The 14,601-nt window shown below is 35.8% G+C and overlaps 4 protein-coding genes across 6 annotated transcripts; 2 read left to right on the forward strand and 2 right to left on the reverse strand.

Moving 5' to 3' along the window:
* The first annotated feature begins 567 nt into the window (after positions 1–567).
* Positions 568–1,995, forward strand: LOC116011279 (syntaxin-125-like). Its single transcript, XM_031250831.1, has one exon. The coding sequence runs from the start codon at positions 816–818 to the stop codon at positions 1,758–1,760; it is 945 nt and encodes a 314-aa protein (XP_031106691.1). The 5' UTR covers positions 568–815; the 3' UTR covers positions 1,761–1,995.
* A 2,221-nt stretch (positions 1,996–4,216) lies between these two features.
* Positions 4,217–5,792, forward strand: LOC116010483. Its single transcript, XM_031249910.1, has 4 exons — positions 4,217–4,437; positions 4,571–4,641; positions 5,287–5,373; positions 5,553–5,792. Exons 1-4 carry the CDS (start codon positions 4,314–4,316, stop codon positions 5,574–5,576), a joined length of 306 nt encoding a protein of 101 aa, XP_031105770.1. The 5' UTR covers positions 4,217–4,313; the 3' UTR covers positions 5,577–5,792.
* Positions 5,793–5,919: 127 nt separating this feature from the next.
* LOC116010482 (beta-glucuronosyltransferase GlcAT14A-like) lies at positions 5,920–8,981 on the reverse strand. Of its 2 annotated transcripts, none has more exons than XM_031249908.1 (5): positions 8,801–8,981; positions 7,382–8,079; positions 6,795–6,870; positions 6,576–6,691; positions 5,920–6,504 (listed from the first exon to the last, which is right to left on the reverse strand). In XM_031249908.1, the coding sequence occupies exons 2-5, from the start codon at positions 7,977–7,979 to the stop codon at positions 5,987–5,989; spliced, it is 1,308 nt and encodes a 435-aa protein (XP_031105768.1). In that variant the 5' UTR covers positions 7,980–8,079; positions 8,801–8,981; the 3' UTR covers positions 5,920–5,986. The 2 variants fall into 2 exon arrangements, with proteins under 2 accessions (XP_031105768.1, XP_031105769.1); XM_031249909.1 differs by having other exon boundaries at positions 7,382–8,173.
* Positions 8,982–11,168: 2,187 nt separating this feature from the next.
* LOC116010685 (secretory carrier-associated membrane protein 3-like) lies at positions 11,169–14,400 on the reverse strand. Of its 2 annotated transcripts, XM_031250184.1 has the most exons (12): positions 14,269–14,329; positions 13,691–13,801; positions 13,490–13,552; positions 13,199–13,232; positions 12,969–13,091; positions 12,544–12,606; positions 12,366–12,459; positions 12,117–12,162; positions 11,931–11,998; positions 11,749–11,797; positions 11,597–11,662; positions 11,169–11,500 (listed from the first exon to the last, which is right to left on the reverse strand). In XM_031250184.1, exons 1-12 carry the CDS (start codon positions 14,323–14,325, stop codon positions 11,414–11,416), a joined length of 861 nt encoding a protein of 286 aa, XP_031106044.1. In that variant the 5' UTR covers positions 14,326–14,329; the 3' UTR covers positions 11,169–11,413. The 2 variants fall into 2 exon arrangements, with proteins under 2 accessions (XP_031106044.1, XP_031106045.1); XM_031250185.1 differs by lacking the exon at positions 13,691–13,801 and having other exon boundaries at positions 14,269–14,400.
* Between the last annotated feature and the right edge of the window lie 201 nt (positions 14,401–14,601).

Genomic DNA, 14,601 nt, shown 5'->3' on the forward strand with positions numbered 1-14,601 from the left:
ATGCCACTGGACTACAAGGTCCTTGGCACGTACTTTTCTTAATTACAGGGTTATTACTATTTAATTTGTAATGGTGGCAAACCAATTAACCTTGAGGGCAATCCTACCATGCATATATAAAAATTAAATTATTATAAGTAGATTGCTAACATGATTAAGAGAGGATGGAGCATAAAAACTCTGATTTAGTATTATATTATAATAATAATTTATTACTATATAACAAAATCATATTACTAATGCTATAATCATTTTTCATTATTTTCCTAATTCCACGTCATCATAAACAAAATGTGACCTAAAATATTTAATAAATGCACCTTATTTAAATTATGAAATTTATAAGTATCACTAATTCGAATGACTCTCATCACCCCATGCATGAATGATCCAGCATGGAAATTTCTCTGATCTCCTCCGATCCTCATCTCTCGACCGTCCGCCACTTTGGTTTGGTTGACCACCACACAATATTGTACGTCAACACTACATGCATGCAACACCCTCTGATCTGATCTTCCATTATAAATCCTCCAATTCTTTACCAAAACCTGAAAGTTGGTTTATTAATTAATGAGTCAGTTGTTTTTGTCTCCTTCTCGTCTTTCTCCCCGGGTAGTACGCCGCGCCGAGCATGGCCATTGTTGTTGGCCACCTCTGAATGCTCACTACCCACCATCGGAGGAAGATAGAAGGCGACCGGAACAGGGCTCACGCCGCCATCTTCTTTCCCTAAATCAATTCACGTAAATTAAATTAAATTAAAGTAAAGTAAATCAAGGCCGCCGGCGAGTATATAGATCAGATCGATCAAGATGAATGACTTATTCTCTGCTAACTCGTTTAAGCGCTACCAAACGGATGATCTGGAGGCGGGAGGCGGAGACGGCGACGCCCCGGCGGCGGGGAATAATAATAATAATAATGATGAATCCGCGGATCTCAACAAGTTTTTCGAGGATGTGGAGAAAGTGAAGACTGACATGAAGGATGTGGAGACGTTTTACAAGAAGTTGCAGGAGTTGAACGAGGAGTGCAAGACGGCCCACAATGCGAAAACCATGAAGAGTTTGAGGTCCAAGATGGACGGTGACGTGGCGCAGGTCTTGAAGCGGGTCAAGGTCATCAAGGCCAAGCTGGAAGCCCTGGAAAAGTCCAACGCCGCGTCCCGCCAGGTGTCCGGGTGCGGCCCGGGCTCTTCCACGGACCGGACCCGAACCGCGGTCGTGGGCGGGCTCGGCAAGAAGCTAAAAGTCATGATGGACGACTTCCAGGCCCTGCGGGCCCGGATGAACTCCGAGTACAAGGAGACCGTGGCTCGGCGATACTTCACCGTGACGGGCGAGCAGCCCGACGACGACCTAATCGAAAACCTAATCGCCAGCGGCGAGAGCGAGTCGTTCCTTCAGAAAGCCATCCAGGAACAAGGGCGGGGACAGATTCTGGACACCATATCGGAAATTCAAGAAAGGCACGACGCGGTTAAAGAGATAGAGAAGAACCTGATCGAGCTCCACCAGATATTCTTGGACATGGCGGCGCTGGTGGAGGCGCAGGGGCAGCAGCTCAACGACATCGAGAGCCACGTGGCGCACGCTAGCTCCTTCGTCCGCCGAGGTACCGAGCAGCTCCAAGAAGCCAGTGAGATTCAGAAGGAATCCAGAAAGTGCACTTGCATTGCCATTATTCTCGTCATTGTTCTCATCATCGTCCTTCTTTTCCCAATTTGGTCCCATCTTTTGATGCTTCATCTCAGGTAGAACAATTGGGGGATATGGTACAACAAAATCTAAATTTTTGAGACCTCAATATTTGAAATTTGGAAAACCATTTTTGCAAAATATGTGTACGCTTCAGATTTATTTATTCATTTATATTTTCAGATTTTTTATAATGTATTAATGTGTATGTAGTCTATGAATTATTAATTATTACTAGAATATAATGTATTCAATGTATGTTCTTTGTGTATATATCTTTTCCCCTTTTGATTCATACTCTACTTCAAATATGGATTCGGACCAATATCACTTTTACTCCTCCTTACCATTTTTTTGTGAAGAAAACAGTAGTTATTACAGGATGATCCGATGATATATACTAGGTAAATTTTACTCGTGTAATAAAATAAAGATAAATTGCGCTAGAAAGATCATGTGCAACGACACTGTTAGATACCTACGCTTAATCACTATCCGAATGTGTCTATGAGTAACCCATCTTGTGACCTTAGCACTACCTCATTAATATTTTTGTGACTAGGAAATATGAATGATTTTGGTCGATATAATGTCTCTAAATACCACCTACCCATTTGAGTGAAATTTTTTTATATCTAGCACGTTTAATTCAATATCAAGTTCAATTAAGGAGAAATTATTTACAAAATAATTTCCTTTTTTTTCTTGTAATATTTAATTTAACATTAGTTTATAAAATTTATAGTTCCATATTGACAAAATTATTGGTACAAGTCTCAAATAGGGGTGTGCATTCGGTTAACCGTTCGGTTAACCGAACCGTTTTAACCGAACCGAATTAACCGAAATTTTAAAACCTTTAACCGTTAACCGAACCGAAGAATGTGTTACAGAATTAACTGAACCGAAATTTTTTTGGGTTAATCGGTCGGTTAACCAATTAACCGAACTTTTTTAACCTAAAATATAAAATTCTAAAAATAACACCTAAAATAATAAATCCAATTAAAATAAAATACAAATCATCCATAACTTCAAATATTCAAACATCCATAACTTCAAATCTTCAATCTAATTAGTATTTAGTATTTATATTTAATTATTTATCTATATATATAAAAATTCGGTTAACCGTTCGGTTAATTCGGTTAACCGACCTTTCGAACCGAATTAACCGTTAACCGAAATTTCAAGATTCCTTTAACCATTAACCGAACCAAATTTTTTGGTTCGGTTAATGGTTAACCGAAATTTTTCGGTTCGGTCAGTTAACCGAAAAATTTCGATAAATTGCACTCCCCTAGTCTCAAAGTTAAACTCAATCCACTACTCATTATGGATGAAATTTTTATATCCAAACTCAAGCCACATACGCGAATTAGATATGTACGGTATAGATTTGAATTGACATCTTATTTTGTGATTATTTGTTTAAATTTAGATTAAATTAATAATTTACAAAGATGATCCTTAATAAATTCAGACGAAATTTCTCAATCAACATAATATATAATCTCCAATTTCCAAATGTAATCATGGAAAATATTTACGAATTCCACATAAACACAATAAACAAATTCCAACACATACATAAATGTATGTTGTACTAGAAACAGATTGGAATTTGGAAGAATGGAGGGAGATGCGATGGAGTCAAAGGATAGGATATGATGGACCCAGCAGAGAAGATTCTCATGGTCACCATGAATGTCGAAGCTAGGTAGGTTTATTTAGGCGAGCAAAAGTGGTGTTGCTGGCGAGAGTGATCACTTCGGTTGGATGGTGGCCCAACACTGCTGTTAGTTGACATCGATTGAACTGAAATTGTGGTGCCCATTCCCTAGATAGTTGCCCTATCACCTCCCTTGAAATGCCACAAGTGTCATTCTTGCAACAATATTTCGGTTAAATCCATCACATATTATCTTTGATTTTCAGAGCTTGTCGTTATTACTTAAAACTCAGGGTGAAATCTACCTAGTGACCTTAACCGGCAAAAGATTATAATGAGGTAAATCAATTTATGTAACTTATAATTAATCAGCTCAAATCGAGTAGGCCAATTGACGGATCCCACTGGGAGTCCAACTTAAAACCTTATTGTGACACACATTATCTTTCTAGTATGATTTATGATTGTGAATTTTTCTTGTCACAAACAAAAACAAAAACAAAAAAATCCAAAAAAAAAAAAAAAGAAAGAAAGAAAGAAAGAAAAAGAAATAAATAAAAGAATAATACTCAATCTTAAATAAAATGAGAGGCTTTAAATAGCCTTGGTTCACCTTTAAAATTCAATTAATTTTGAATGGTGCAAGTTAAAAATTTGTTTAATCTTCTTAACTCGGTCCTTAGTAGTTGGACCTTAGGAAACCTTAATTGGGCCTCTTTAACTTGTTATTCGGCTTTGCTAAAAAAAAACTTGTTATTGGGCTTGTCGCCTTGGATTTATTAAATTAGACTGGAGGTTAGCGTAAAATAAAATTGTCCGAAGCATACTCGGCGATAAACGTCGTCGTTTGTAAACCTAAAAGCTCGTCGATCTTCCTTCCAGTCGTCTACAACTCGAGGTCATTTTCCCTTCTGCAGTATCTACAGCTCGATCAAAGAGCCATGGCGTCTTCGATAGCTTCGATGGCCGCTCGCCGAGCCGCAGCATTCAATCGACTCGCCTCACCTAGCTCAGCGTCTCAGGCTGCTTCTCTTGTTCAGCGTCGCGGCCTCGCCGGTGCTGCTGGTACTAATCTCTCCCTCGCTTTTCAGATCGATTTGGATTAGAATTAGAATTAGATGTTCTTTCTTTCTATAAATAGAATGCCTAATGCATTTGGTGATTGAGTGTTTTGAAATGCGAATCCTGATCATTTCAGATCACCATGGACCTCCGAAGGTGAACTTCTGGCAAGACCCAACGAGTCCGTCTAAATGGAAGGAAGAGCATGTAAGTCTCCTTTTGAACTTGTTAGGCATTTTGCATTGCTGTATTACCTGTTGAATAATGTAGTAGGGTTGAATTTCATTGTTCTTGGTAGTTCAGATTGGCAAAAATTATAGGAGCTTCAATGAACTGTGATGTCCCCCCACCGTGTAATTAAATTGTAATATCTGGAAATAATCAGATCAAAAGAATACATTTGTCTCTGTTTCTAGTATTGCAATTTGTAGAGCAGTAATAATCTGATTTTAAAAAATTGGTCTTCTGTCCCTTCTTCTCTATGGAGTGACTGTTTCTCAGCTTTCACATCTTGCACTTTGTTATACACACTACATTATGCCACAATAAAAATGTTGAGTTAATGTTAAGAGATACGGAGTACATTTCTTGGCCCTTTTTCCTATTTCTAATGGGCTGGGGGATGGCGGTTGCTACTTTTTGTTCTGCCAACCCTTTTCTCATAATACTGTCTACAGGCTTAGTTATTGATATGAGTCTTGTGAGTAATGATGATATGGCTGATCTTGCCTTTAGCCAAATACGGAGTATTAACAAAAGAGATTGTATGGCCAAGCTGTTCTGTTAAAGCTTTCTGTAAAATCCGGGGATAAATGTTACTATTTGTATGCATGACTGAATTTTTTCTTGCAGTTTGTACTCATCTCTTTGTCTGGCTGGGGTTTGGTTTTCTATGGTGGATACAAGTTCTTCACAGGTGGCAAGAAAAATAAGGAAGAGGTGAGCATAAAACTTTTGTTTGTTTTGTTGTATGCCAATGTCTAGATTATCCTGTGAACTTAGAGGTTCCAAAGTGGATAGTGCAGTCACTCTGTGGTCTCATCTCTGTTTAATCTTTCCTCTTTCATTTTTTTTTTTTTGCTTTCGATTGGACTGACACATCCTTTTTCATTTGACAGACTCTGGTCCAAACATCTCACTGAAGCTGGAAATTTGGAAATCATTCTTGAAGAGTGCAATTTTACAGAGTTGGGCATTTGGCAAACTCCCTTGTAATAGTTATCTCACAAGGCATTTACTTCTTTGTCACTTTGTTTGATCTTTCCCCATTCCATCTGGGAAACTATCATTATTGCTCTACAATTGTCACAGATAACATTTATTGCATAAAATTTTGAATTACCATTGCATTGCTTAAACAAAAGTGTTCCAAATTTATACATATTGACAACTTGATCTATGGTTATAAGAATGTACAATTGGCTATCCCAGTATCCCACTTACCTTTGTGAGAAACTACTTGCTTCAGGAAAAACTGCAAACAGCTTCTCTGTTAAACCTCATTTTCTGTATCACTTTCACCATAAACGCTCAAACTGTATGACTTTGTCTCTCAATTTTTAGCCAAACATTGTTTACTACGAAAATCTTCAGATAGCAGCTTCTGCATTAGGCCCTCCAGCCTCTTTGCACCAGGACCAGGCCTAAACACTGAATCATCACCAAGCACAGAACATGGATCACCTCCGTCTTCCTCGCTTCCAACACACCAAGCCCCGGGTGCAAAACGATTCGTGCGTCCCAGCAATTCTTGGTCAATCTTGTCTAGCACGGGATCATCCCTGCGAAATTTTCTAGCAAATGCAGCACTGCTGTTGACCATCTTGTCGAAGTCCTTGAGTGTTAGCAAGAGAGGGTGTTGCTTGGGAGGGTAGTCCCACGCAATGTAGTGCAGATCATGGTTTATTGCAGTGCTACGAAACTCATCAGTGTTGCAAATGGTGGTGTGGAAATAGCCTTCGGGTGAGGATACAAAATTAGAATAATACATGAGAAGAGTTCGCGGAAGGTTATCCCATCCCCATATGCAGTACTCGAGGAAAGAGCGAGTCAGTATCACCCATGCTGAGCCTGCATCGGAAACAATGCAATGCTAAATTGCTAATGCTACATAAAACGGTAACCAGGTTCAGCAAACTTACCTGTGAACAACTTAAAATATGTTGGAAGTGATCGACGTTGAGAAGTCGTAGAGAGATCAGATTTCTTAGACAAATAAAGACCTGGATCAACAACTATGGGCCTTGCTCTTTGGTTCCTGTAAACATCAACACCATAATTTATATATGGAAGGGGAAAACGCCCGTAATATTAGAATGTAGCTCCATGCCTCAGCAGTTGACATTGAATGAATAACTTACAATTTCCACCCATAAAGCTGCATATGTTCTATGAAATTCAAATCTCTCGACAAATTGGAGAAAACATGAAGGAGATCTGCAATAATCGACACTCAAGTAAGCATTGCTTTCTAGAATGAGAGGTTCAAGGACGTAAATAGGGAGTGGGATGAAGGGAAAAAAAAAAAAATTACTTCAACAAAGTAGGAAAGGATTCCTTATCGGTCAAAAACTCCTAAAAAGCCTATTTACCACCATAGGGGACAGGTAAAGTTCCACTCGATCTTAAAGAGCAATAGAGTATAAACAACTTAACAGAGCCTCATTCATCACTCATATAGTCCAACTACAAGTTCTAGGAAGTGAAAACATATATGCAAATATAGCAATGTGTTACATAAAACATAAAACTAGAGTTACTGACAGTACATTAACCGTGCAAAATTTATGACTGTTAAGAATATTTCTACGGGCATATCACTAGTGTGTGCAAGAGTTTCACGGAAAATGTTATCATCAAAATGAATATAGGATCCGTGCCATAAGTGCAAAATGTTAAGAATCAAAATCTATAATCAGAAATATTTTAGAAAAAACATAGCACTAACCATCCTGAGTCACGAGAGGGTAATCAGAAGCACTGAGATTGATAAACCAGTCCCAATCTGAACTTTCCTTCAACATAATTGCTATAGCCTGTAAGGTAGTAGCAATCATTGTAGGGCCCTTGTAAGTCACCAAGTTCGATTGTTCCATTACACGGACATTCAGCACTTGACGGAAAGTTGGATCATTTTTCACTGTCATTGTCAAGTTCAACCTTTCACGGGGTGGAGCTTCAAGATCCATATGCAGAATATACTGATTTCTCGGATGATAGACAGCTTGCAGAGTCCTCAACAATCTTTGGCTATCACCCTTTGTGCCCGATATGAGATAAGCAAACCTAGGAGGTTCGGTTTTTAGAACCCCATTCTGCATTGATGACCTCAACTCTGAGTCTACAAAGTACTCGCCAGAATCTTCTGGCTCGCTGAAAGTTTTGATATCAAATTCCACTTGTTCCCTACCATACGATGAAGTATATATCCCAGAAATAGTTGCCATAAACAGAGTAATGGATACAAGCAAACTTAGAAAGAATGGGATTTTCCACCTTCTGTCACTGAAAATCCTCCCCGAGTGGAAATTGATGCTTTTCCTCATATCTTGCCGCCTTCTTTATCCGATATTGCAGTGAAGACCCCAAATTTGAAATGAATTGAACAGAAAGGGTATAGAGCCTCAAGCTTTAATCTTGATCTTCCTAAAACAAGGACCAAAAATAAACCAAGGAGTTTTAGCTATGGAAGCAGAACCAGCATTTCTCCAATTTAAGAACAACACCAATAAGGGGGGCCCTGGGAAATCAAAGTTCATCAGAAATGAAGATGAAGCTCAGAATACCCCACACTTGACAAAAGGTACAAACTTTCGGTTCTGTCCCAATGAAGGACAAAATGATATTTATTCACCAACTAGCATTTAAAGAGCCCAAAATAGAAATTTACAGCAGAAAAAAGAGCACAAACTGATATCAGATTAATACAAATGGAATACCAATCAAACCCAACACTCTAAAGTTAAGATAAATCGATTTCGCAGCTCAATCTTTCCAAACCTCAGATCCAATGACTAGCATAGATTAATCTATGTCTAAAGATACATATTCATATCCATATACACACTGAAACTGGCCTAAGAGGTGAGCTATATTGAAATTTATAAACCTTTCTTATTATACTAAAATGATGAACAGAGAGATAAATACAGCCTCAGAAAGACACCAAACGCAGTGGACGCAATCCATTCAAATTTCAAACTAATCAAATAAATTCATAAGAGGAATGGGTCAGTCCCAACTTTCAAGAATTGATCTTTACATAGAAAACAGCCATGAAAGTTTAAAGAACATGAAATAACTTGGGGAAAAGAAAACTGCTTTTGAAGAATAAAATTTGAGTAAACAATTCATAGAACCCACTGACCAGAAAACACACAAGTGCGTTACAAGTCTACAACTTGCGACGGGCATTCAAACGCAGAGAGAGCGACGAGGAAGAGAGAGAGAGCGACGACCGTACATGGTTCCGTAAATGATGGGTAATTAAAATCAAGAGAGGTTAAACTTTAAAGTATCATAGCGCTAGTCAAACACTTCTTTTTGATGTAATTAAGACTGGCGATTGATTTGAATTTATAGAACAACAATCGCACAACTTAGCGGTAAACTTTGACAATTGATTTGTAGAGTTGTAGGCAAGGACACAGAGCCGTGTCGTTCGGTGAAAATCATCCATTCTTTTTTCTTTTCTTCTTTTTTTTTTTTTTTATAAAAATTTTACCACTGTTACTAATTTCATGTAATAGTATTTTAACTATTAATTTGTATATATTTTTGTTCTTTGAAGTGCTATTTCATATGAATTTGTATTTTCTTTTTGTGTTTTAGTCTTTTAGATGACTAAAATATGTACAAATTTAATAAGCAACTATACTATTAAACAATCAAGGAAAAAGTGTCAATTAGGTCACTTAATTTTTTTTTTTTTGTATAATTAAGTCATTAAACTTAAAAAGTGTGCAATCGAACCATCAAACAAGTAAAAATATGTGCAACTGAGACAATTTTTAGATCGCTTTTAATACAATTTAAGTTAAAAATATTTTGATATTATTTAATATATATATATATATATATATATAATTTCCGCATAAAACATTGTAGAATTCAGTTATATGTATGTAAACTAATTAATACGCATGATATTTTTCTTGTCCCATTTAATACTCCTTTACATGTTTTGTGATTTATAAATATCTTTCTTTCGTTGACACAATTACTTTTTTTTTTTTTTGAGAATAACGTTGACACAATTACTTAAAGTCTTAAACCTAAATGTCTAGGGTTTTAAAGTGAATAGGTAGGCCACATTTTGTTTTGAAAATAAAATATTCTACGGCAATAAATCAATTTTACATTTGTATACGTGATAATGATATTAATATCTAGTCAATTTTATCCTTCTTTTTTGGGGTCAAATTCACTCATATATACTTATTTCAATTAATTTAATTATCTATCCAAATATTATTGTTTAACAAAAATTCATCATTATTGTAAAATATATTTCATAAGGTAAAAATTTATGTGAGGTCATCTCACGGATCCTTATTCGGGAGATAAGTCGAATCAAGATGAAAATATAATAGTTATACTTTGAAAATGTAATACTAATCAGAAATAAAATGTTTATTATTTATAAGGGAAAGTATAATAAAAATGTAATACTTTTATATTTTGATTTAAGGGTCTGTTCGAAAACTTTCAAAATGTTTTTCAAAAAAATGATTTTCATAAAATGACTCATTTTTTGTAAAATATTTTAATTTTATTGTGTTTGGCTTAACGTCAGAAAAAATATCTTTTTCTTTTTCGCTGAAAGTTAAGAAATTATATTTTTTCTATTTGGTTTATTTTCTTGAAAATGAACATATTATTTTTTATAATAATAATAATAATAATAATAATAATAATAATAATATGTGGTGGTGGTGGTGTTGGTGGTGTGGTAGTGGTGGTGCCGGTAGTGGTGGTGCCGGTAGTGATGGTAGTGGTTGCATTGTGGTGTAGTGGCTGTGGTAGTAATAATAATAACAATTCAAGAACTAACTTAAAAACAAATAGATGGAAAAGATGTGAAAAATAAAAAGAATCCTATTAAAAAAAATTAAGAAGACATTTTTTTTATCAAATTAGATATTTTTTCTATTTGATCAAAATAAAATTTAAAAAATAATTATGAAAGTCATTTTTCGAATTTATCCGTTCACGAATAAAAATTCGTGAAAAAAGCTGTCGCTGGAGAGTTACTCATTTCGTAAATACTCCGTAATACATTGAACTTTCAACGGCCGTCGAAATCAGATCACCGAAACTGTAATTAGAATTAGCCAACCAACTACTAACCGATTGAGTGTGTGTGCAGTCTGAAGGAGCAGCTTCCATAGGTGATTTAATACAGACTATAACCAATCTAAATATGATTTGTTGGTAATATAAACTAATAATAAATTTTATAAAAATTTCGGAGTTTGACTGATATATTAGAAGTTAGAACATATACGTATTTTTTTTTTTTAAAATGTAATTCTTAAACAAATATTGTTCGATCAGTTGCTCACGCTATATATATATATATTTTAAAGAACACCAAAAATATGTAACGATATTTTTATTGAATGAAAACAAAACATTCTACTCAGTATCGTAGAATTTTTAATATTTACAAAATTAAATTAAATTAAATTAAAGTCTCTCCTATCTTGTGTACCTACCGTCCATATTAGGCAATATAAAACAAGAATGTGAGTTACATTTGAGGTAATATTTGTGATTCTTGTTCAAAAAAGTTTGAAGCAAAAGGACTAACACATACTGTCTCTACCAGACTACCACCCCATAAGCTATCTCTAGTTAACCAACAAAACACCTGATCTATTTCAGATTCATGGATTGAAGGGATGAAAACAACAAAGTTAATCAAAGAATTCAAAGCGCAGAGCCGACAAGTCCAACCACCATGCAGCTCGGTGCCAAGTTATAGCGATGCCATCATAGTCGATCTTGCAGCCTCCCTCTTCATCTGTTCCGCTTTGCCACTTCCCCGGAAATAGGAGAAAACTTGCTGCATGAATGTGTTGCAGGATAGAATAAGCCCGCTAGCATTGATAGAATTGACAGAAAGCTAAGGAAGAATGTGAAAGAGGCTTTTGGGATGAACCTGAATGACCCATATGCTTATCAGTGATTCAATGCAGAAGAGTACAAATCCTATGAGGTAGAAGATCTGCAGGCAAAAGCAGATTTTTTGTTTGGGTGTGAAATTTTACCATGTTTCTACCGCATTATTGTACAACATCTTAAACAACTTACCCCAACAAAAATACTGTCTGTTAAAACTTCAAGTGCAGGCAACATGCCACTGTAAACATGAAGATCACATACTAAATAGTATCAGACAAAATAAACAAAAGATACAGGCCAGGAAAGCTTATCTTTTGCACATGCTAGGAAATCATAACCTGTTTTAAGACAATATGTAGAAAGCAACTTACGTCAAAGATTTCCCCTTGAAGAAGATGGGAGGTGCGATAGCAGCAACAACACAGAACCCAATGTGGATCTTCAACATTAAAATAACATAACACGAGTTAAAAGGGATAAGAAAAATCAGACTCAACATTTCGACAATAGCTATGTTCAAATACAATGAAGAAATGAAAGCCAGGTTTAGTATTCACCGAATAACACACGAAGAACTGCCCAAACCTTATTGCACTATCAGTCCTGCATACATAAACATGACAGCGTACACATTTCAAGGAGGTAGGGGATCCCCAAAATAATTGATTAGTAAAGCAAATTTTATACTTCTCCTTTGCATTATAAAGAAGTATCAAGTGAAACATGATACCATAGTTGCAATTGAGATAATTAAACATTGTAAGTATGGGAGAAACAGAAAAATGTCAAAAAGAAAAAAAAAATACCTCATTGCACGATAAAGAGGTTGGTACCAGAAAACATAGGCTCCTGGGACACCTGATATCAAGTAAATTATAGCAAGAAACCATATCGTTACACCTGAAAATTAACAGAACTTAAAATTAGTCGCAAACTTTTAACCAATTTCTGAATGAAGATCCAGAAATGAAATTTAACACCAACCTTCTCCCTTCAACCAAGCACAGGTAACTGCTACAAAATTCCAGCAAAGACAGAGAACAAGTCCTGCAAGTCACTGAAGCCAAAATGAGCCTAATATTCTGCAAATATGGTTTTTTTTTTTTTTTTTAAATTCAAATATTTTTAATAAGACCAAACTAAAACCAGAATCTATTACTGGCATTTCAACCTCAAATTTATTATAAACTAACTATAATAAAATCGATTTCAGCAGGATAACACAATCATAATATTCCCAAGTAAATTGACCTTTAGAATTGAAATACATGCAAAAGGGTACAAAAATGAATTACAAGGATGACAGGCATTGAATATCAAATTCATATGCTGATAGATGCTTGAACTTGGGTAGAGGTTGGGAAGAAAAAAAACAACAATATCAATGAAACTGGATTTAGACGACATACCCAAATATGTTGTGAATGCCACGTACTGCAACCTCTGTAGATGGATTGGAATTTCATTTGCAATGTCATGGTGAATGACAGGAAAGAACGGAGGCCAATTGTTTTCCTCAATTACAATCCCAGCTGCCAAATAGAAAACACATGATAGATTTAGTATCACACAGTGGAGAGGAAAACACTGTTGAAAAAATCTGAGTTTGACATGAGGTGCAAGTAATATAGAGAGCTACCTCGTTTAATGGCATCCTCCTTCCTTTGCAGTTCCTAAAGAATACCAATAAACTGACAATTAGCATGAAAAAATAAGTCAAATTACAATAAGACTAAAAGAGGCCTGAATTCTAGATTAGGAAAAAAAAACTTGCAAGTAAACTGGCATCCTATTTCTAAATGCACTAATTCAAGAAAGCAAAGAAGCTAAGGGATTGTTTACTAAAGTGGAAAAAATGTTGTAATCCAACCTAACATCAAACCAAAGCAAAGAGTATAAAATTTAAGCAAAACAGAATTCAAAATCATACCTCTTCCCTCTTTTTCAGTTCAGCCTCCCTAGCTAGAAGCTCCTTCTCCCTCTTCTTTAAATCCTGAATTTATAGAAGCAAATAGATTATCTCAACCCTAATACCCTAAAAATTACAATCATAAAAAGGGACCCTGAAAAGTGCCTTATGTATGTAAAAAAGAGCAGCTACCACTTATATGATGAGGAGCATTGTTTTCACCTGGGAGTTACCAAGGGGAATATCAACAGTAGCACTATGATCATAGTCAACAGGTTCATGAGGAAGAGGGGAAAGCTGTGAGTTTGATGCTTGTGGGGCACCCCGGGAATTCTTCAGATTTCAACAGAATTTGGTAATGCATATGCAAGGTAATTTTGTAATTATTACTGAATGAAGAAAAACAAGCATGCAACTAATAGATTCTCACCAAATCGAGTTCTAGACCGACCAAATGAAAAACTTCATACCACTACAACTAAACGTAAAGTCGTATATATCTACATAGTGCCAATTGTAATGCAGATGAAACACCATTCTGCATAAGTTTTTCACAGTGATTGATGGCGATTCATGTAACAAGAATACATTCAGCACGAAAACTAAAACCAAAATTTCTGAAATTGACTGCCCTGGCAGCGCAATTAAACCTAAACAATAATAATCAAACCCCTTCACAGAATCCCTAACCATTGTACAATCGCACGCACCAAAATAAAATCAAACTTCAACGATACGACAATGCGCCCATGTAATATGATATGACAATACATGCATGAATGCATGATTCAAGACAATACCGCAAATGGGTTAATTTCTTCATCGGCGAACGGATTCTCCTTGTAACCGCTTGCCATGAGATTGAATCACCAACAACTATCAACAGAAAGAAAAGAAAAAAAAAAAAAAGATTTTTATTTATTTAATTTCATTAATTCACGCTTTCTAAATTCTAAGAACTCGATCTTCCCCGGGAGAAGAACGAAAGGATCGCACACTAAAATTCTGATATTAAGCAAACATTTCCGGTTGTCCAAAATCCACACTGACATTTTCAGGTTGAGAGCAGAGAATGCCGCATTTTGCGCTGGTTGTTAAATACGGATAAGGTTTTAGCCCTTCCATTTTTATTT

The sequence above is a fragment of the Ipomoea triloba genome, chromosome 2 (assembly GCF_003576645.1).
Source record: "Ipomoea triloba cultivar NCNSP0323 chromosome 2, ASM357664v1".
NCBI lineage: Eukaryota > Viridiplantae > Streptophyta > Magnoliopsida > Solanales > Convolvulaceae > Ipomoea > Ipomoea triloba.